This window comes from Onychostoma macrolepis, chromosome 08 (assembly GCF_012432095.1).
Source record: "Onychostoma macrolepis isolate SWU-2019 chromosome 08, ASM1243209v1, whole genome shotgun sequence".
In the NCBI taxonomy this organism is placed as follows: domain Eukaryota; kingdom Metazoa; phylum Chordata; class Actinopteri; order Cypriniformes; family Cyprinidae; genus Onychostoma; species Onychostoma macrolepis.
Window position 1 is genome coordinate 21,012,621 of NC_081162.1, and position 22,559 is coordinate 21,035,179.

Here is a 22,559-nt window from a genome sequence, read left to right on the forward strand (position 1 = left end):
ACTGCAGTATTACTTTTTAAAAAACTGCAGTAATTTTTTGTAAGGGAAATCCTGTCATTTTAATTAATATTACATGAAATTTATTGAAAATTGTTGCCGCTCCCATTAAGCTCAATGTGCTCTCTTTAAGCTCTTCCACATTGAACGTCTATGTAAATACTCCATAAACAGACTTTAAATATTAACTGATGGTTGTCACTTTAAGTTAATTTAATCGATTTTCTATGGATTCTGTCGACTCAAATCTGCAGACTGGCTCTGACCTTTACCAACAAGCATCAACTTCTCCAGACTGTAAATTGGTGGAAAATCGGGGCAAAAATCGTCTAGTGTATTCCAGCCTTAAGAGACTATAAATAAGTTGACATCCATTTAATGAGAGGTTTCATAATGAGGCTAGTTTCTGTGTTCATCCCCATGAATTAAATGTTTTATTTGATTTTTGAATGTGTTACTTTGCTGAATGTGGACTAGTCTAGATGTTGCAATGTGCTTAGATGACACTTCACTATGAATAATATAAAACTGATCGACTTAAATGACTTGTTGCTTGATTTTAGTGTTCTGTTTTTTTTTGTGATTGACTTTGTACCTTCAAAAAAAATATTTTTACAATTATTCTTTAAAAATGTTCCTTAAAATAAACAAGAATTTTTAATAAAACATGATGTGAGCTTAATGGGAACAGAGGTGTGCTTAAAGGGTACAAAAATGTACCCATTAAGCACAGCCAGACTTTTTGAATTTAATGATGTATATCTTTATTGAAAAGCTTTTGTCATTTAAAGTAAAATTAAATGCTTTTGTGTGAGAGATTAATATTTTATTTTAACAATTTGTTGTACTGAAACGAATATCTTGTGCACTAAAAATGTCTCAATGTAGATTTTGATGAGCTTAATAGGTAAGTTTACCCTACATAATATACAAAATACTTAAGAATAAAAATAATGCAAATCAGTCCCAAATAAAAAGTCAGAGAATGACTACAAACATTTCAAGACTTTTTAATTGCATGGTGACATATAAAACAAAATTGCAATATTGTACATGTGAGACAACATAAATACTCTCAATTAGGCATTTAACTGCATCAGTCCATTTATTTCTTCTTCCAAAATTTGCTGTAATCATCAACTTTGAAATCATCCTCAAGATCATCCAATTTCTGTTTCACTGCCCTCTTTGGTTCTCTTTTCCGCATCCTGATTTTCCTTTCCTCCTCCGAGAGGGTGGTGATGTCCACCGGCATCTGAGAGGAAAAATAAAATACAGTAAAAACTGTTGATAACTGACTCAAAACACTCACCCAAGGACCTTTTTTTTTTTTTTAAACTTGACATTTTGAACTGCCATTGTATGACAGTTCTTCAAAAAAATCTCCTTTTGCCTACCAAATAAAAAGACCATTAACATGATATTGAGTGAATAATCGCTGAATTATCCTTATCGTAAGTGTGTACCTTGTACAAAAAGCTTGGAATATAAACCACTAACCTTCATTATTCTTCTGGGCTCTTTATATCTGATGTTGATGGTGGATCCATCAGGTTTCACCAACAAAACCGGATACACCCTGTCATACTTCTGCCTTCCAAAGCGGACAACGCAGGTTCTGTTGGAGTCTGACTGAAAGACTGTAGTGTGAAATGTGGATGTGGCTTGCAAGCACCTGTGGGTGACAACAGCCTGAAGACACCTGCGCAAAACAATAAAAGGACATTAAAAATGTAAACATTTCTGAGCATCACTGATGATGTTTAAGCTAGCTGCAGTACAATCGAAAAATAGTGCAATCGCTGTAGCTTCAGCACCTCAATCATCTAGTGCAAAGTCAGATAATTTGTCATTAGGAAATAGTTAAGAAACCAAAATCCTTCCATGAGCAGGTCTTATAAATTTTGAATGGGAACAAAAAAAAAATGTTAAAGGGGTAAAAAGAGTCACTTTGGCTTCGTTTAACACTAATACACAACTTTAAAAACGAAAATACACTGACTACCACACTATAACAGATGAGAGAACTCAATGTGCTAACGGTTCGCTACTTACCTAAACATACTCATGCAAGGCTGGCCAGTTGTAATTAAAGCCATGATCATCAAATTTGCAACACTGGAATCGGCTACGTAGTAAATATATTCATAAGTGTAAGAAGATATAAGCAGAACACTTCAGAATGGAAAAGGTCACATCAACAAACGGCATGGAGGTGTATCAGCATAAAATGCTCCCCCTGGAAATTTGTGCTGCAACTTCCAATAGTTCCGCTGTCTGTTCTGTTTGGATTTTTGTTCACATGAGGAAAAAGCAGCTATTCTTTTTTGCTCTAAACAAAACAGATTTATGCAAACCAGCTGCTTACAATTTTAATAATCAAGCCAGAATTTAGCATGCAATATTTTATTTAAAAATATAATATGAAATTCTGAACATAATTTCTTCTCGTCATAAAAATATATAAAATACATAGAATACGACATAAAAAGGTACAATACACCACAGTAAAAATTTTAAATCAGTTTTTTTTTTTTATTATTAATTAAAACGTTTTTGTACGTAAAAAAAAAAAAAAAAAAAGTATATTATTTTACATAGAGCAGCCTCATGGGGGCAGGCTTGTTGTGATCACATCCTCAGTCGAAAACATTTTTTTTCTCGGGCCTGTTTTTGGACACCATCAGCCACAGAAAAAAGATTATGAACAGATTTTAACTCTCTAAACTTGTTTGTCCAATGAGGTAGTGGAAGTGGGAGCCACGGTCTTCTTATAATGTGCTACCAGTCTGTCTGCCTCCCTGTGTCCTGAGAGAAGAGCTCCTTGCACTGTGCCATAAAGAGTCTTCATCGTTGCCTCACCTGCAAACAGGACCTGAAGATCCTGAAATATGTGGAGTAAAAAAAATCACTTTAATACTTCAATGACAAAGAAAAGCAAATCAAAGAAGGGCCTACTTCTTTATCAAAAACTTCTGCTTGATAGCCCATAAACCAAACGCATATTTAAGTAAAAAGAATATTCCATTATTAAGTTAAATTCAAAATAATAAAAAAAAAAAAAAAAATCACATACTTGGTCAGGATGCCAGCTGCCCACTAGTGGTTGGGCCAATGTGTCCATAACTTGGCCATCAACACCAACAGGGAGGAAAGCGTAGCTTCCTTTTATGAAGTTGTTGCTGCGCCACTTAGTGCAGAGTATGGATTTCGGCCGAGGAATGTCTGAACGTCCTTGGGAGTAAATAAAATATTAAAAATACATGATACTTTTGAAAAACAACTTTTCACCAATATATTTTTTAACTTATAACTTTTAAAAACCTTAAAGTCTTGTAACTGACACATTAGCAAACACTCACAAGTAATAAAAGAGTATTCTTTACCAAAGAACATTTTGAGATGCTCAGTCATCGCAGTTGAGAGCTCATCGTCTGTCATGGTTTCAACCAGGTCAGCTATGTCTCCTGGACACCAACCAATTAAGATATTGCCAAACCTAGAAAAGAGAGAATAATGTTACTATTATTATTATTACTATTTTGAATCTTTGAAGCACGGATTTTGGCTGATTTTCCTACATTTTACTATAAATTATAGTCAGTGGTGTTTAAGAGTAATTGTATATATCCAGATTTTTTCATACAGCATCTATACATGCAAATGTAAAATAATAAATTTAACCTATTACTGAAAATTTAACTGTCATTTTATACAACATTAACCTTTCTTTGGGTCTCAGGACAGAAAAGGACTGCACGTTCTTGAGCCACTGCATTTTATTGGTGGATACAGAGGCAGGGGTGTCATCCTCATAAATGAGGCTGATCGAACCAACATCATTTTCCCAGAATGCCTCTTCGTACTCCAGAAAGATCTTGGCAATGTTGCCAAAGCACAGCTTATCGATGACCTCGATTTTCTCAGTTGGGAGACTGGGGATGAATAGGCTAGATGCTTGTGCTTTTAGACACCCTTCAAAATACACACATATAGTCAGAGCACTCAATTTGCAATGGCAAAATATATCTCTTACATATGAAGAGTTCATTTGCAAAAACCGTTAACTCCGTTTTTAACAATTTTCAAAAATCATGTTTTTTCATGCATTCCAATTAATCTCAATCAAACTGCAGTTGGGTTATTGTGATTAGGTAAAAAATAACTAAAAAATACTAGCTAAATAACACAATAAAACATGATTTTTGAAAATTTTTCAAAAACGGAGTTATCTGTTTTTGCAAATGAACTCTTCATATATAAATGCGCTCACTTCAGTCCTTATCAACACATACCTAATGAAATGGTCACAATTACATGATCGGCTAAAATCTCGTCCCCATTCTCACACACAATGCAAACTGGGTACTGGTGGATTTTTTCTTCAGAAGCAGATTCAGTGGGAGCAGGGAGAGGTTCATTATGAGGAGGGGCAACAGAAAAGGATCCATCCCATTTGATCTTACTAACTTCTCGTTTTAGGAGCAAACGATCTTTAGGGAAGTCCTCCAGCAGCATATCCACAAGCTGAAACATTAAACTGACATACATACACAACATTTAACACTAAATGAATCATTTAATGAGCAATAATTGCAAATGAATGTAGATTATCTTCTCAACCCATCATACCCTGCAACATTGAGACTGTCACCCATGTTGATATAATACTGCCAGGAGTCAAGAGAGATCCTGTGGAGGTCTGAAGCTCCAACGTCAATCAGCATGTCTTTTCCGACCAAAGCCAAAATACCCTGCATCCTCGTTTTCAAGTGATTGTCATTGTCTTGCAAGTGGTCAATCACATCCTGGGTTTTTTCAGCATAGTGTTCACCCAAACTCTTTCCCGTGTTGGAGCCACGGTATCGAATGATGCCCTCTCCAGCTTCATATGCACGTCTGGCGAAGTTTGCATCTACTTTGTGTCCCTTGTTACTGTAAAATGCTTCTTCACCCATCTCAGGGATCTGGTTTAGAAGGCCAGACTTTTTTAGTAGACAGTAGACTGGGTTTTTTTCTGACGTCCCATGGATGTACTGTGCTCCGGTATCAACACATACATGACCTTTTATATAAAAAGAGAAAGACAGTGACATATGTATTGTTAAATATTAATACAGCATAGAATACTGCATTACAGAGTCAGAAATGAACCAGGGTTTGAAAGAAAATGTTACAGAATGTGACAAAAATACCTTATGTTTATCTTCATTTTATCTTCATTTATATTTTATTTTAAAACCCCAGATTTCACATTTTATTCTAGGCCTATCTAATGATGGGTTTTAGGCACTATATTGATAATTTATTGAATTTATTCAATTTCTTGAGTTTTTGGCATAAAATGTTTATAAATATGACCCCCTAAAAAAAAAAAAAAAAGCCATTAAAAGCTTTCATAAATCTGATTCAAAATTACGCGATACAATCTGTTGACACAGCAAAAAAAAAAAAAGTACTATTTAATGGAAGTGAAACTAAGTCATGGGTTCATAGATTTCAGCTTCCTAAAACAGTTTCCTCTAACACACAATCATACATTTATTTGTTTTTTTAGTTTATTTTTTGTTAAAACGAATATATAATAAATATTATTATGAATAATAAATATAATAAGCAAAATGAACAAAGCCTTAACATTATAGTAATACATGAATTTAATGACACTTTATTATTAATAATGATTTATATAATTATTGTTATTATATTATTGTATAACTCTTAATATTAAATAACATTTTCTATATATTAACCCGTTTAATCCCAAATTTTTCCCAGACACGAAAATATCCAAATGATGCGTCATTAGTAACCCTTTGAAATAATCACTAATTATTATTATTATTATTAATTTATTTTTTGGAAAAGTGTGAGAAAAATTGTGTTTTATGGTCGGTGACTGGTAGGATAATGTGTATACTGAATTAACATATTTCTGCAGTCATAAAATTTTTTATATATCTTAGCCCAGCTATTTTAAACAGTTTGATCACATTCTAGGGTTACTATTATGGAAAAAAAGGAATACTGCGATAAAAGACAAAAATAATAATAATAATAATAATAATAATAATAATGCAACCATCAACATATTTCAAAATTGTTACTTTTTGGTAACATATATCATCAAATGTTTATATTAGTGCTACCAGTATTACAATACAATATTACAATATTTTGTCATTGCAACATTTTAGTAACAACTGCAATTGGATTTATATTGTATACCTAAATTCACTGTTATTTCACCGGCCACTATTGTGACCATCAAGATGTTTACTCATTCAACAAAACTGAATATATGCGAATTCACAAATTAATGCTAGACACCTTAAAGATAATGTGTACCAACAATCTTTCTCATATCTTTATGTGAACATACTTTACTAGCTTTTCGTTTTGGAGCTTTTATGCGGCCATCAACTGCTGTGGTCATGTGAACCATGTGAAACTGCACATACCCTTTATTTTTTTTCCATATTTGCAGGAAGTGCGCTAAAACATCAGTCATAAGGTTTTTAAATGAATACCTTTATAAATGAAAAACGCTCACTATTGTGACCGGTGGGATTAAATGGGTTAACTTTGACTGTAATTCAATTCGTGTAATCTATCTGAGGTATAACGTAGCTGTTCACCTTGAGTTGCAGAAGCTACTCTTCCTCCGAGCTTCTCGGACGCTTCCAGCACCGTGACGTCATTAAATCCATATTCTTTCAGTTTCTTGGCTGCAGCGAGTCCTGCCACTCCAGCACCAACCACCACGATAGATGGATTCCTGTGTGCCATGTCTATAGGATTGAAAAAGTGATTATGGTAACCGCAACTTTACGAGTAAAAACAAAATGCATTACAATAAAATCTTACATTTAGACAGTACAGTTCCTGACATTCATATGAAAGGCTTTTATTGCTCTGGTTGCATTCATTTATAGCTTTAGCATATTTTTTAATAACTAAAAGTCTTTACCTACTTTGTAACGGCGCTAAATGCTGACCATCCACCTTTTAGCATGTAGTTGTATCGCTTAGTTCTACTTCCTGTTTTACCGCTATGACTGTTGATTCAGATGGGACGATGTGTGGCCAAACGGGAAGAAACACATCCTACTGTTTTTCTGTTTCTCAGGTGGTTGTATGCATATTTGTCCATTAGGGGGCAGAAAATCCTAAGAAAATAAGTCTAATTGTGCACATTTGTAATGGACTACATTTGAATTAAATCGGATGCCCATTTTCCACAAGTTGATATGATTCTTTAGGGTCTTAACATGAAGTCTATAACATACTTTAGTTAAAATTTCTCAGTGGTAGCATACAACAACACCCTCTTTACATTGTCAAAAACAGCTTTGTTCACAGTTACTATTGGATGTTACACTGTTCCTTTGAGCAAGACATGTATCACCAGATTACTCCAGGGAAATTGTCTCCATTATGTGCACTTTAGACAAAAGTGTCTGGAAAATGTGTTTGATTATTTTATTTTATTGTATTCAGGTGATTTAGTGTTGGCTTTACGCAGTTTTGTACTAATTATGGTGAACATCATTATCTAAGGCAAAATAATAGCATCCAAGCAATATGAGCCAAGAATATTTTCTTACGGAACAAGAACAGGTGCACTTGCCTTTCTTTAATGACAAAATGTCTTGCCCTTAGGCTTTCTCTGTTAAATTTTTTTTAAAACAGATGTACTGCAGCACAGAATCGCTTGATCTAAAATGATCATTGTCTTCTACGTTCATCTATCTGCACTTTCAGCTGCTTTGCAAAGCTGACACTTTTCAACAGCCAGAATCTGGCCAGTGGAGAACCAAGCCATTCACTTTTGTCACAATTCGAGCCGACCTTTTGTTCAGCCAGGCTCGGATGAATCAATGACCTTATTGTGACATTAATTCATCATCGGTGTAATTTATCATCTTTTGGCGTCATTGTATGCAGGCTTGGTTTTCAATAATCTGTGCTTTGTCTCACAGCAGGGTCAAACAGATCTGATCCAGCGGGAAGCAGGTGAGGGGTGAAATCTGTGGCCTTTACACAAATCGCAGTGAAAAGACTACACCAACAAACAACAGGCATCTTCTGCTGCACTCAGAGGGAGTGACGTTACTCTCATTGTTCATCTTTGTTTGGACAGCCAGTGACTGCATGTACGGACAGTTTTGATAGCTGTTTATCATTGTGACAGATATGTGCCCCTGACTTTTCATGCTTTACACACGCAACATGCTGTTTAAGTGTTTTTATCTGTAAGACATGATCATAAATCTGTCATTGGTCATAAGAATGTGAGTGTTTTGGAAACATCAATGTGACCATATTTCTCAAGATGATTAGATGATGACTAAAAGGATATTGTGGGATTTGGACAATGTTTGGTTTGAGAAAGTATTAGTACTTTTTCCCATGGTGCCGTTTTTTCACTTTTTAATGAAGTAACTTGTCAGGGCAGGTGCGAGTCCAGGGGCAACAGTGACCTGAATCCTCTGTTTGTCGATAGACAGGCCCACCTAAAAAACCCAAAGCCCCCAGACACAATACTATTCACTAAAATATCTGCATTATATATATATAACTGTGTTTATTGATATTTAGACTTTCTTTTTAAATTTGTTTTTGTTCTTATTTATACTGGTGGTGCCAAAAGGTATTTGGGCATTTCAATCAAAAATATAATTCATTTATTAATAATAATAATAATAATAATAATAATATAGTTAATAATAGTTATTATTATAATAACTAATTATTATAATAGTTAAAAGTTGGTTAAAATAACTGAATGAAGTTATTTCTGAATCTGTGTATTAGGCTATCATTTGTTTGGAGGTCCAAAAATGTCCAAATAAACTTTAGCCATTGTAACTTATATTCTGCTTTTTCATTTTTTTTTTTTTTTAATAGTACCATCCCTCCTCTTATGTACATTTCTCTTTTCACAGATGATCATTTTACTATGTGTGTGGCAAATAAACTGTTAAATATTTACATAAATGTTGGCTATGAATTGTGTGATATAAATTCCCTTTTTATATGCATTGATCATTTTTTCCTGCACAAATTGAGGGAGTAGGCCTTCAAGTTGGTGGTATGGGCCAAAGATGACAGAAGCTCCAGAGTTCTCCCAGCACAGTAAACAGCAAAAAGTAGCCCAAACAATACTACGTTTGTTTTGCGCCTCACAGAGCTCATTGTGTGCCTGCTGGTGAGCTCTCCGTCAGTTTCTCCTGGCACAATGGGCAAATGGTCCCCCCGGTCGTGCCCGCCCTGCCTTCTGATTCAAGAGATGGGTATGCCAGTCATGTCATCCGCTTGTCTCAGAATCACCCAACTGCCATGGCTGTATTTGTAAGACTAATGACAGCATGGTTGAGAGAAAGGCATGATTATGTTCACTCATGTAATCATTATGCCTCAGTGCTTCTGTCTACGAGGGCAGGGGAATCAAAAGGAAATGTGAGACGCCAAAAGCTCTCATCTTCTCACACAGGGGAAGGCCATGACTGACAACAGAGCAACTCATCCCATGATTGTTTTTTAGAAACTCATCTCAGTATCAAATTATCAAAGGACTGCATTAAATAACATGCTTAACGATATTTTATTAACAGAATGGTTCAACTAAATGACTTATAAATTTCAGCCACCACAGGATTTGCAGTTTCTAGAATATAGAATAAAATAAGCAGATGATAAGATGGGTTCACTGAGGATTGCAGGATCATCTTTTCATGATTTACTATTAACCTTCATAAATCGCATCATAAATGCAACTGTAAAGCACTACTATTCATCTTCAAAATGTTACAATCTAAATCAGTCACCAGTCCAACACTTCAGCTGTGACTTTAAATGTTAATGTATCTCTGTGAATCAGATATTTCTGGCAAGGAGCTTTATGATACAGGAGGAAGAATGACAGCCTAAGGTCACATCTTCTGCAGAAAAATATTCAGAGCTGAATTAGTTTTGGCGGAGTGCCAAACAGCAGTCTAATATTTTAAGTGCTGCTGGTCCTTAAGATCATCTAAGTTATGAGGTTTTTCTATTTCACGTATTTTAGGACAATTTAACTTTTCTACTGCAACCATCAGCCAATTAAAAAAATGTTTTTAATAATTTAATAGATACAAGCTGCCCCAATTTTCACAGCTGGAAGTGTTAAATCAGGGATAGCAATGCGAGAAAACCAGAGAAATTAATAAAGATAAGTTTGCGTTTGTTTCTGTATTGCTTTCCGCACGCGCCTTTTCCTGTCCTCCTGAGAAATTCGCGCGCTCACACATTTTAAAAGTTTACGGTCATACCTGTGCTGCGACTCACCAACACAAATCTGTTTTTCGACTTCTCTGCTGAATAATTGCTTACAGGTGTCATCTTTAATACACTTATGTTACATAATGTATTAGAGACCTCAAACAAGGGAATTGTTTAGGGCTCAAACAACCGCATGAAATCATTCACAACAATATGACGCCGCGCGCTTGGAGTGTAGACCTGTCGACGCAGCATCCCGGCGCGCATTCCAGTGAATGCGCGTTCAGGCGCGTAGTAATCGCATCCTTGCGGGATTTGTCACCAGTCAGCATCATTCAGCTTTCTTCACAGCGAAACGCAGTAACAGCAGGGACAATTCATGCAGAATGAGTGTTTGACTTCTGAGCGTCTGCTCTCTGACGGGAGTTGCTTAATTTGGACTGAAGAGCATCAGTTACTGAAGTAAAAACGCTTGCGCGACCTTCAAGGTGAGTTTTGAATTTAAATATTTGGTGCTTGACTGATTTTTTTCCTTCTAAACATAATGGTCTACACATGACCTAAAAATTTGATGTGTAGGATAACAATTTGTAAAGTCGTTTAGTCATTATGAAAAACTTTACGTTTTTAAATGCAAAGTTATGGCAAGCCACTTAACGTTTTCTTTCATCTATTAAAATACCTTTTTATGTTACTTAGACTTTTTCCATTAGTGACATAGTTATTCATTTAGTCACAACTGTAGTATAGTATAGTCACTATCCCAATGAAAACAAGTAGGCTAATTGTCATATGCAATGACTAGTCATAATAACTAGTACTAATAAAGCTGGAACTATTGGGATAGTTTCTAGTAAATAATAAATAACACAACACCTAATATATGCAGAATTGATACCACAGGGTTCTTGAGTTAGGAAAAAAACACTCCTAACCTTGCGTCTCCTGAACTGACTAAATGCCTCACAGGTTCAGTTAGGACGTGCTTTGAAACTAAATCATCTATCCTCAGGGTCCTTCTATCAATTAAGAGATTCTCTTAAAAGTTTATTGGATCAGTGCTTGCCCTCTGTCAAAGTTTTGACATTAGACCCAAATTGCATTTATGGCACGTTGCTTCAACAAACTTCCATTAAAGAAATTAAAATATGTGTGTGCAACTCTTTTGGAACCTAAAGTCCAAGTTATTTGGCTTCAGTGTGACTCTTGCCCTAGAAGAAAGAGTTGAAGAGCCATTATATTGTTCAGCTCCCAACCCCACCACACACTGTGGCATGCTGAGAGCTTTCTTATGTGGTTGCTCACATCCTGATAAACGCCACTGAAGGCATGCAGTGCATCTGGCATCTTAGTTTTTGCAGACAGTCTAGCAATCGTGTTTTCCATGCTTTAAAAGAGGCTAGAACCCAGCATGCTCTAAACATGCAGTGGCTTGTGGGATGCTGAACTCTTGACCACAGGGAAGCCAGGTGGGTGCAACTAAATAGAGGTTGTACTGACTGTTTGTGTATGTCAAATGAAAAAAGTTTACTTTTTACTAATGCTCTGTGTGCTCTCACTAATATGTGCATCCATGCTAAACTACATTAAAGAGCACAATAAATAACTAGCTTTATAATATTTGATTAAAAGGGTTGATCGATAGAACATTAAAATACATTAAAACTATTAAAACAGTGATCTTGAAGCACAATGACTGGACTTCTTATGCATTTTTCATGCTTTAAATTAAATTTAAGATATTGATGGTTCTGTGCTGTTTAACTTTGAGGAAACAAATCAATACCACAGCGGTTTTAATGATCTGCGGGCACAACGTGTTTGCTGGTTTTATGAGTTTCCCACAATTGTCCTCAGAAAGCCTGTTTGAGGAGACAGAACTTTGAATGAACTCTGGAGTTAGAATGTTCCACTTGACCTCTGACCTAGTGCACATTTCTCAAGTTACACTCTTGTTTCTAATCTCTGCAATATATAATAAATACACATAAATCTACACAAACAAGTATCTTAAAGTAACTCTAAGAAAAGTAGTGTGCATAGAAACGGCCCATTTTGCATTTCATAAAGCTGAACAGAGTTATCATCAAGGAGAGTTTACACTACACAACAATTTTAAATGTTAAAAATCAAAGGCATAATAAAAACCATTACACTGCTATGAACAAAATTTCTCACAACACCTTGAAGGAGGCTTCTAGTCACTGTTTACTGTATCCCAAACAGCTGTAATGGCAAAAGTATCTGGCAGATTGTCTGTGAGGATGAGTCAAGCATTGCCAGGGAATGTTATTAGCCTAACTGTGGCGTGAGCTCAGGACTTAAGGCACGGCCGGTATGCCGTGAATCAGGGTAGACCATCCTCCTCCTCCTCAGGCAGAACTTTGAAACAGAGCATGTTGGGGAACACAGGGGCAGTACTGAGGAAAGAATCATTAGATCATCAAAACTAAGAAGAGATAAGAGACTTTTCATGGATACATTGAAATTATTGGAATAGTTGCTATCATAACATATTGACACAATATTTAATTTAAACCCTGTGCAAGTTCATCCCGCAGTAATTTAAGTACAAGCATCATTTGATCATGACCGCCTGCGCCTGATGTTTAAAAGATGTGATTTTTATTGCATTAGAATTCTTTAGATGTATTTTAGGTGAGTTGTTTGCCTCATGGTAAAAACAGAGATTAGAAGGGGTGGATGGGGAGAAAGTGGTGCCTGCCTCCTCTACAACTCCCAACTGATGTTAACACGAGATAGAGAGGACTACCAGGAGAGAACCATTTTGTACAAAACATCTGCTCACACACTTCACGTGAACTGACAAAATGGCCCCATTATCTTGACTGATTGCTAAAGTGTCGTAGCGTATCGCAACCCTGTGGAAAAGACCAGCATGTGTAGTGTTTTGGATGATGGTTTCCAGCAAGGGATGCTGGAAGTCCCATCAGGCTTTAGCTTAACCAGCAAGAGTCTCTTGGTCAATGGCCTTCACACACACACACACACACACACACACACAATTTACCAGTCAGCAATGCTTGACTGTTTTAACAGGGTCAAAATGGAGTTAAAATTTGGCAACACATTCACAAAATGCATGCATCTTTTTCTTAGAGGGTGTTCTAGCCTTGATCTGACACAGCATATATATCATCTCACATATACACACCCATACTGTATATACTGTACACCCACCACATATTCAAGTCATGTAGATCACATATGCAAGTCATATGTATCTCAATCCTGCTGGTCACCACACACACACACACACACGTGCACATGCAACTTCATCATAAATCAGTGCTGCGTGTGCTCTTGACTTGCAAGATCTTCCACGTGTCGTTCTGGAATGCTTAACTCAGAACAATGATGTCATTGAATCTGGGTTCACTCTCCTCGCTTATCTCGAAATCTGACAGTCCAGTGCCGACATCCAATCACATCTTGTCATCTCGTAATGGAATGACATTCTTAATCAGTGATATGAAGATTAAAAACAGCTCAGTTCACTTTATACACAGCACTTATTAGTTCTTCTCTGTGATATGTTTGTTGGGATTCTATATGCCTACCAGCTGCAAGTGTAAGATATAGATTTTGGAAAATGCAACAAATTAAAGAAATATGAACCAAAACAGTATTTGAATTTTTTTTTTTTTTGAAAAGCACTGCTAAAAATGTATGAATGTCATTGCATTAGAGAAATATCAAATCATGTGGCATTTATGTTCAAGAATGATTTTCAAACAAAACATTTCACAAAAAAATAATTGTGTTGTTTTGTGTGGGACAAGCAATAAAACAAGATTTACTGTTGAGTATAGTCTATATTTGTAAATTTTCTGGTTCTCCGATGTTAGAAACATATCCATAGTGATGGTTATTCTGCTAAGATACCTGTGTGAATTAAAGTAAAATGGGACCAGCTGATTAAAAGTTGCAAGTCTATGCAAAAATAGTGTGTCCCTTTTGTGGCCCTTGTATGTAGCAGAATATATGTGCATATAGCAGATTATATATCTATAAATATATAAACACCAGATAAAAATCCTTTTTTTCACCCAAACTTCTATTTTAGTCTAAAAACTGAGCCATTAAAGGGTTACTCCACCTCAAAATTAAAATTTTATCACAAATCACTTACCCCCATGTCGTTCCAAACCCGTAAAAGCTTAGTTTGTCTTTGGAGCACAATTTAAGATATTTTGGATGAAAACCAGGAGGTTTGTGACTGTCCCATTGACTGCCAAGTAAATAATACTGTCAATGCCCAGAAAAGTATGAAAGATTAAACCACTGATGACAGATGGACTATTCTGACGACGTCTTTCATACTTTTCTGTGTCACATGTTTGACCTAGTTTCTTCTGTTCCCCCATTGGTTAATTAGATCCTCACCTGTTTTTGTTTTCCCCTTGATTACCTTTATTATTTAAAGCCTGTGTTCACCCTCCATTCCTTGTCTGCTTTTTCGTTTGCCAAATGTGTTTTGCTACTCTATGCTCCTGGAATTCTACTGTGGATCATTAATAAAAGACTTTTGTTTTTTCTACTCTTCGTCGTGCGCCTCCTTAGCATACACGTCACGTAACAGAATAGCAGACCAAAACAGTTAAGTACTTAAGCGGCGTCTTTCTGTTTATTATTTTGTTTTGTTTTCTGTCCTCTCCCGGAATGGACCTGCCCGGCGTCCAACTCCTATGCCTGAAGCAGTTGGACCGTTCGCTGGAGGACCATACAAGGGACTTTCTAGATCTGGCGTGCCTTACCCACTTCCCGGACCTCTCGCTCTGTGTCTTTTACATCATCAGCCTGAGCGAGCAGTGTAAGGCACGCCTACCAGCGAACAGTCCCAAAGAGGATTTCGCCGCTTGTGTGGAGTGGGTGCTGATGAACAATGAGTCAGCTTTCACCGTCGGCCCTGTGGAGGATGATATCGCCACCGGCCCCACTCCACCACTGCCAGAGACCAGCCAGCCATCGCCCCGATCTACGGAGATACTGCCGGAGCCCACTGCAGATGGCGAGCCTGAGCCCGCTGCGAATGAGCCACTACCATCCTCTGACCAAGTGCGTGAGCCGGCAACATCATCCATCTCCGAGGGAGTTTTGGTGGAACTCGAGGACTTAGAGGGAAGCCCCGCCCACACTCCTACGACTGAGGGTGAGCTGCAACTGTTCTCTGGCAAATATGTAGAGGAACTGAAGGACATTTTTCAGACAGACCTGATTGACTGGTGGGGAGAAGTACAAACCTGTAGCCCTGAATCTCCTGTGCCTCCGCTGGTCCTCCAGCTCTCCTGTGCCTCCGCTGGTCCGTCCAGCTCTCCTGTGCCTCCGCTGGTCCCGTCCAGCTCTCCTGTGCCTCCGCTGGTCCCGTCCAGCTCTCCTGTGCCTCCGCTGGTCCCGTCCAGCTCTCCTGTGCCTCCGCTGGTCCCGTCCAGCTCTCCTGTGCCTCCGCTGGTCCCGTCCAGCTCTCCTGTGCCTCCGCTGGTCCCGTCCAGCTCTCCTGTGCCTCCGCTGGTTCCGTCCAGCTCTGTGCTTCAAGAGCGCCCCCCAGTGGCTGTGCCACGAAGGCGCCACCCTACCTCCGCGCATCCAAGAGTCCGCACTTCAAGAGCGCCCTCAAGAGTCTCCGCTGGTTCCGTCCAGCTCAAGTCCTCCTGTGGTCCCTCCCAGCCTCCCTCTCCCGCCTCCTCTCAAGCCAGCCAGTTCTTCGCCTCCATCTCCACTGATGCCTGTCAGTCCCTCAGCTCACCCTCAGTCAGCGCCTGCCATGCGCTCTACTCTGCCGCCTCGGGACTTCCAGTCTCCAGCTCCGCCCAGAGGTGCGGATCCCCTGTCTCCGAGTCCTCGACTACACCTCGGTCCTCCGACCCATCGGCTCCACCTCGGCTCTCAGCTCCCTCGCCTCCACCGTTGCCCGTCATCCCACTGGCTCCACCTTGGCCCTCCGGATCCTCAGTTCCGCCCCAGCTCTCCGTCTGCCCCGTTCCACCTGGGTCTCCTTCTCCAGCAGCGCAGTCTCCGTTAGTCGGCCCCCTGGTGTCGTCGGCACATTCTCCACCATGGCTCCTCCCACCGTCGACTCCGCCGTGGGCCACCATCCTGGCTGGCCTCTGGATAAACACCTGACTTCTCCTCCTTCAGGCTCCTCCCACCCTCCACTCCCCCTTGGACTGACCTTTGGTTTTGCCCCTTTCCCATTGCCTGCCCTCCTCTTGCTCCACGCCCACCTCCAGAACTCCCACCCTCCCTCCTCTGTTGGACTGTTTTCGTCGGCGCGGGAACGCGCCGTTCCGGGAGGGGGCGTTCTGTCACATGTTTGACCTAGTTTCTTTGACCTAGTTTCTTCTGTTCCCCCATTGGTTAATTAGATCCTCACCTGTTTCTGTTTTTCCCCTTGATTACGTTTATTTAAAGCCTGTGTTCACCCTCCATTCCTTGTCTGCTATTTCGTTTGCCAAATGTGTTTTGCTACTCTATGCTCCTGGAATTCTACTGTGGATTATTAATAAAAGACTTTTGTTTTCTCTACTCCTCGTCGTGCGCCTCCTTAGCATACACGTCACGTAACATTCTGGGCCTTGACAGTGTTATTTATTTGGCAGTCAATGGGACTGTAAACCTCCCGGTTTTCATCCAAAATATCTTAAATTGTGTTCCGAAGACGAACGAAGCTTTTGCGGGTTTGGAACGACATGGGGGTAAGTGATTTATGACAATTTTCATTTTGAGGTGGAGTAACCCTTTAAAAAGAAAGTAATATTTAATAAAGTTCAGTTTAAAAATAGCAAACATAAGAAGAAAATGGAAGTAAATTTAAAAATTCAAAGTCATTGGAGTGCCAAGGAGCCAGGCAGTCTCTTGTTTCTGCAACCACAACAGAGGAAACAGGAAGGGGGCTTCTGTTTCCCAAACAGGATGTTCAAAGCAACACAGTGTGTGACTTCACGTGTCTCCAGCCCGCAGTGCAGTAATTAGTTCCTGTTGCATGCTTTTTTTTTTTTTAATCATCAGAGCTTTTTTGGACCCAGTATGTACAGTATATAGACAACGGTGAATGCTATAGCATATTGAATTGCAGTCAGAAGGATGTAGTAAAAGAACAGATTATAGATTGAATCTTAAAGGAGTGCAGGAAGAATATGTTGAATATGATGAACATGATCTTGTTCTGCACTCTATTGATGGTAAAGCTTCACAGGCATATGACATTGATATGTGAGTGCATGTGCATACTAAACCCTAAATGCGATTAAGCTGTGTCAGGCTGTATCTACAACATGGCTTTTAAGAAGATTGGATCATGCAGATGCATGAGTCTATTGAATGAATATCATCCAAATAACTGTGCTTCATCATCATGATTCAGAAAGGGCATCCACCTTCAACTTCATTACATGAGGCAAAAATATATATGTAGTATATAAACAATTGTTATTTGTATGTTAGTGTGGAAGAATTACTACAAGATTGCCATGTTTTACATGATGTTTGTTTACTTCATTTCAAATCCACTTGGGTCACATTAATACATTTGACTTACAATTCTTTCACTTAATTGTACAATAAATAATAAATGCAGTAAAAAAGGCAAAAAGCTACTTTTAGTTTGTTCAGTGAATTTATTAATTGTACAAACGGCAAGTGGAATGGATTTTATAGCTTGAAACTACACAGCAAGCTGTGTTTTGGACCTAATGGCTTGAATATAATTGAAACTGTGAAGCTAATGGCTTGAATATCATATAAACCGAATCAACTATCACTTGATTAAAGATAAAGGCATTTGTTTGGCTTAAGTGCTCCAAGGACAGTCAGTCTTCTCTTGTCAGCCAAACAACCTGTCCTCTAAGGTGTGAGACCCACCATACATCTCTCCATGTGGCCACAGGGGCATTGACATTCATGACAAGAATAAACCTCCCCACAATTGTACAAGCTACTCCTCTGATTGCTTTACCCCAGAGATGGGCTGCCGACTGCGAGCACAGCTGGGCCTGTGAGCTATATTGGATTAACTGCAACTTTTTTTTTGTTGTATTGCCCCAGCAGTGTTTTATGAGCCATGTTCCTCCACTTCCACAGCTGCTTTTATTGCCCATTGTGTGAGAGTGGATGAAAGTTGATTGCAGGGAAAACAGGGACATCAGGATCTTCCTAACTGTGGTGCATGTTTGCATTTGCAAAATGAAATACTGCAGGGTTCACAACAAGATAGTTGAAGCTGACAGATGACTATTGAGTTTAGAAACTGAAACGTAATTTAATGACCCAAATCCCCACACCAAACCATATTTTAATTTAGTGTCAAATTGTAGGTCCAAGGATGTGTCATCAATGCAGGGTGAGAACAAACAGGAAATGTTTCACTGTATAATTAAAGCTGCTTACTAAAGAAAACTGCTATATTTATTGCTCATACTTAAGTATGAGTAATAATAACTACAACAGTGCAGGTGCATTTACAAAAGTGGAACTTTCTACAAGTTACATTGATATACCAGTAGTTGGTGACAGGTGTGTTTATTAGTGAGTCACTGAATAATTTCTTCAACTCTTTCATTGAAATACACTAATTCATCCAGAAATAAAATAAGTGAGTCAAGTCAATGAATCATTCACTCAGGCAATTCATTTAAACACACTAGGTCATTCAGGAACACAGGAATTGCTCAGAGACATGCAGCTGTTAACTTTGACTATGTTTGAAACTATTTTTGACAAACAAACTGCAAATAGTGTGTTTAAATATAAGTTACTCATTATTTACTTTTTATTGAAAGTAAGTAAAAGTTTATTGAACTGTTGTGTAAGAGCAATATTACATGCAGTCATATTGCTTGTCTGAATCTATGTCCCTGACATGATGAGGTACTAAATAGAGCATGAGATGATGTTTAAGGTATGATTAGTTGGTATGATTTGTGAAGTGGATTCTTTTGTTGGCAGGAGTAACCCTTGACAAAGCACTTCTCTCATGGCAAGGTGACAGGGTCTTCTGCTCTCTACCTGGAGCCCATACAGTCTATAAATACACACTCTTTCTGTCTCTCTCTCTCATACACACACACACACACACACACACACACACACACACACACATATATACTAATAACAGTAATGGCCTCCTCTCTGGGTGATCTTTTAAATGATTGGACATATCATGCCAAGATTTGAAAAAACACTCTGCTGCCTCATCCAACTTATTTAATAATTCAATTCCTCTGCATTTTGTTGGTCATTTGTTTGTGTTAGAATTCATGCCTTTAAAAAGAAGACATACATCTTTCTGATCTGTGCATAACTGCCCTCACAGATTATGTCTTTTAGAAGAGAAACGTCTGGTGATGTGACCAATCATACTTAGAGTTTTTGAAGGAGAAAAGGAGTAGAAATGCTGCCTTATCATAAATAAGCTATTAAACTAAGGGGAGCTGGTTCATATAGTAATTAATGCCTATGCCAGCACCATAAATCCATAGTGCAGTTTCACAGAGGGAGGATATCCAGAGTCATGCAAGCACATATCCAAATTGCACATATGCATTTATGCGCATGTGCTCCACCCATCACACATGCACACATTCATGCACAAAAATGCATTGTGAATCAATTCTTAATCATAATGAAACCGTTCAAACTGCTTATTAGGTTTCAGACTCCACTGCTCACCGTAAGTACCATGTACTTTCTTTTTACGGACCCCCAGGGTTCACTGAGAAAGAATCATGTGCAGACAGAATGTTGCAACCCCTGTAATGTTTTTTTTTAGCTTCCAGGATGAGCTGTCAAATCTGAGGGCAGATGATTCTGTACAATTTTATTTGTTTCTGAAGGCAAGGCTCAATAATGAATCAAATGTCATGTGTCAGATAACTCATCGTGCTATATAAGGAAAGAACCTGATGTGGTTTGGATCAGTGGGACATGACCCAAAATTTAGCGCCAGTCTATTTGAAACAGTATTCAGTAAATCACAATATTAATACAAATAATGCTTTGCTTTTCTTCCAGCCTTCCATACGGAGGGATTTTTTAGGCAACATTTGGATAAATTTCCATCATGAAGCACATGTCCATCTCGAAATGGCTAAGTCAGCTGGGGCTACCTCAGTACTGCACACTATTCGATGAAGAATATGATGGAGTGGAGGTAAAGTCAGCACACACTGTGAGTTTAGACACACATGCACATGCTTAGACACACATGCACGCAGAGCTGCATACCGCACACTGTACCATGAAATTATTCAAACACAGTCATTTGAAATTGCATGACTGCCTGTGAGCTTGTCTTTATTATTATCATAAACAACTTATAGAGCTGTCAGTCAAAGTGAGCAAACATTACAGAAAAGTGAAATCTAAACTCTGTGGTTGAACTCGGGAAAGCTCACTGAGATTCCGTTCAAAGCATCTCACTGAATTTAGACCAGCTGATCTGACATCTGTATTTTCAGCCATGCACTCTTGGCAGCACACTTCACCTGGAATGTAAGTGCGTCCTGGAACAGCAGTAAAATAGAGATTCTGAAAGTATTTCCGTGGCTTACAGATACCAGTACGCATACTTGACTCTGACTATAGCGCTAAACTTCACTACTAAAGCTACTGCCAACAAAATACTTTAACCACACAAATAATCCTAAATTTTAAACTTCACTCTACATTTACAAAGAAATATTTGACAGAACTGCTTGATTGCATGGTTTTAAACAGTGTCAGGCCTTACACTTAAAGGTCATTGCACACATACTGTACTTTACTGTTTATCTTCACTTCCTGTTGTAATTTTTAAATACTCAGAAGGAGAGTGAAATTTTTTTTTTTTTTGAAGGTGTATGTCCAACATAGTATAATAACCCTAATACTCCATTCCAGATTAATTTTTGGGCATCCCATTTACATTAGTGCAGGGTTGTCCAATGCATTTCCTTGAGAACCACCTTCCTGCAGATTTTAGCTCCATCCATAATTAAACACACCTGAACCAGCTAATCAAGATCCTCAGGATTACTAAAAACTTCCGGTTAGCTGTGATGTAGTCTCGTGTCGGGTAGACTGACGGCTGAAGGTCTGGAATCTATGGTAGCTTTCATTGGCCAAGGCCCGCCCATGAGGCCGTTTTACTGACATGTCAAACAACCAATCACAGTTCGTTTCATTCAGCATCACGTTTCGGGGTGTGGAAATGTCGCCACAATAACAGACCGGCAGGGATGGGCAGTATTTCTGATAAATGTATTTAAAATACGTATTTGAAATACAAAATACTATTTTATATTTAAATACCTTTGAAAAAAATCTAATGTATTTTGTATTTAAATACATTTAAGCTTAGTATTTTTGTACTTTCAAAATACATAAAATACTTTTTGCCAGTCAACATCTTTATTACACTGTTGATTTCCTGTGTCAACTAGTTCAGACATGCCACTTTCATGTGAGCTGCAGCTGTACAAGTTTATCTAGATTTGGGTGAGTGAATTTTCATGATTCCTGTAAGGAAATAATGAAATTTCCTACTTCCCACTTCTGAAGTTGTGATTACAAGCTTGTCACATTCAAGTGCTTTGCTGTCGGAAAGAATCATGGAGGACCCCATGTTTCTTGGGGAAATATTATTAAAGCCAAAATCTTTTGAAGATATTTAATTTTGAGTAAAATGTCCCATTCGTTGACAACCGTTTAAACATTCACAGCGCTATTTACTTTGTCAGCTTGACAATTCTAGATTTTATGTCAAATACATACTATTTTGCTGTGTATAAAACATACAAAATGCTTGAAATAGTTATTGCAGTTCTATATGCATTATATCAAAATGAGGTGATAATGCTTGTCGCAGCAGCAATTGTTTTCACCATGTTTAAAGTTTATGGCCTGCACAACTAAAAAATGTTGGGTATCAAAATTATCTATTTCCTAGCAAGGGGAAAATAACATTATCACTAGCACTGGACATTAGAGCTAGCCAGTCAGACTTGATAATTTATTTATTTTTTGGTCAAATTTTGGTTTTATCAACTAGCTAGTCAGTTGTATTTATTAAACTTTAAGCATTACTGCTTGCTATGGCTGGGTGATATGGCAATATAGCTATATGTTGGTGGATATATAAAGTGTGAACGACTGAACATTTTCTATATTGTTTATATATTGTAGTATGCAAATATATCAATGCAGGTTTTAGTGGGCAGGACTTATTGACCCGTTAGGGAGATTAAAAACATGAGTAATAAAGCGAGAGATGAGTTAATAAAAGTGCAGTATGCTGTGAAAGA

The 22,559-nt window shown here is 38.1% G+C and overlaps 2 protein-coding genes across 4 annotated transcripts; both read right to left on the reverse strand.

The window, feature by feature from the left end:
* Positions 1 to 991: 991 nt before the first annotated feature.
* On the reverse strand, positions 992 to 2,247 carry mrpl55 (mitochondrial ribosomal protein L55). Its single transcript, XM_058783790.1, has 3 exons — positions 2,053 to 2,247; positions 1,498 to 1,699; positions 992 to 1,252 (listed from the first exon to the last, which is right to left on the reverse strand). Exons 1-3 carry the CDS (start codon positions 2,100 to 2,102, stop codon positions 1,103 to 1,105), a joined length of 402 nt encoding a protein of 133 aa, XP_058639773.1. The 5' UTR covers positions 2,103 to 2,247; the 3' UTR covers positions 992 to 1,102.
* A 147-nt stretch (positions 2,248 to 2,394) lies between these two features.
* On the reverse strand, positions 2,395 to 14,550 carry paox1 (polyamine oxidase (exo-N4-amino) 1). 3 transcript variants are annotated; one of them, XM_058783789.1, is made up of 8 exons: positions 14,414 to 14,550; positions 6,636 to 6,788; positions 4,630 to 5,062; positions 4,293 to 4,537; positions 3,723 to 3,972; positions 3,384 to 3,496; positions 3,074 to 3,231; positions 2,395 to 2,881 (listed from the first exon to the last, which is right to left on the reverse strand). In XM_058783789.1, exons 2-8 carry the CDS (start codon positions 6,784 to 6,786, stop codon positions 2,720 to 2,722), a joined length of 1,512 nt encoding a protein of 503 aa, XP_058639772.1. In that variant the 5' UTR covers positions 6,787 to 6,788; positions 14,414 to 14,550; the 3' UTR covers positions 2,395 to 2,719. The 3 variants fall into 3 exon arrangements, with proteins under 3 accessions (XP_058639772.1, XP_058639770.1, XP_058639771.1); XM_058783787.1 differs by lacking the exon at positions 14,414 to 14,550 and adding an exon at positions 6,972 to 7,110; XM_058783788.1 differs by lacking the exon at positions 14,414 to 14,550 and adding an exon at positions 6,968 to 7,096.
* Positions 14,551 to 22,559: the final 8,009 nt, after the last annotated feature.

Excerpts from the sequence above, each read along its gene's own strand:
- mrpl55 (XM_058783790.1), bottom strand. The coding sequence starts at position 2,102 with ATGATCATGGCTTTAATTACAACTGGCCAGCCTTGCATGAGTATGTTT. Across the intron at positions 1,700-2,052 it reads CCTTGCATGAGTATGTTTAG|GTGTCTTCAGGCTGTTGTCA; the intron begins GTAAGTAGCGAA and ends TGTTTTGCGCAG. Across the intron at positions 1,253-1,497 it reads AGCCCAGAAGAATAATGAAG|ATGCCGGTGGACATCACCAC; the intron begins GTTAGTGGTTTA and ends TTTTCCTCTCAG.
- paox1 (XM_058783789.1), bottom strand. The coding sequence starts at position 6,786 with ATGGCACACAGGAATCCATCTATCGTGGTGGTTGGTGCTGGAGTGGCA. Across the intron at positions 4,538-4,629 it reads GACAGTCTCAATGTTGCAGG|TTTAATGTTTCAGCTTGTGG; the intron begins GTATGATGGGTT and ends TATGTATGTCAG. Across the intron at positions 2,882-3,073 it reads GCAGCTGGCATCCTGACCAA|GATCTTCAGGTCCTGTTTGC; the intron begins GTATGTGATTTT and ends CACATATTTCAG.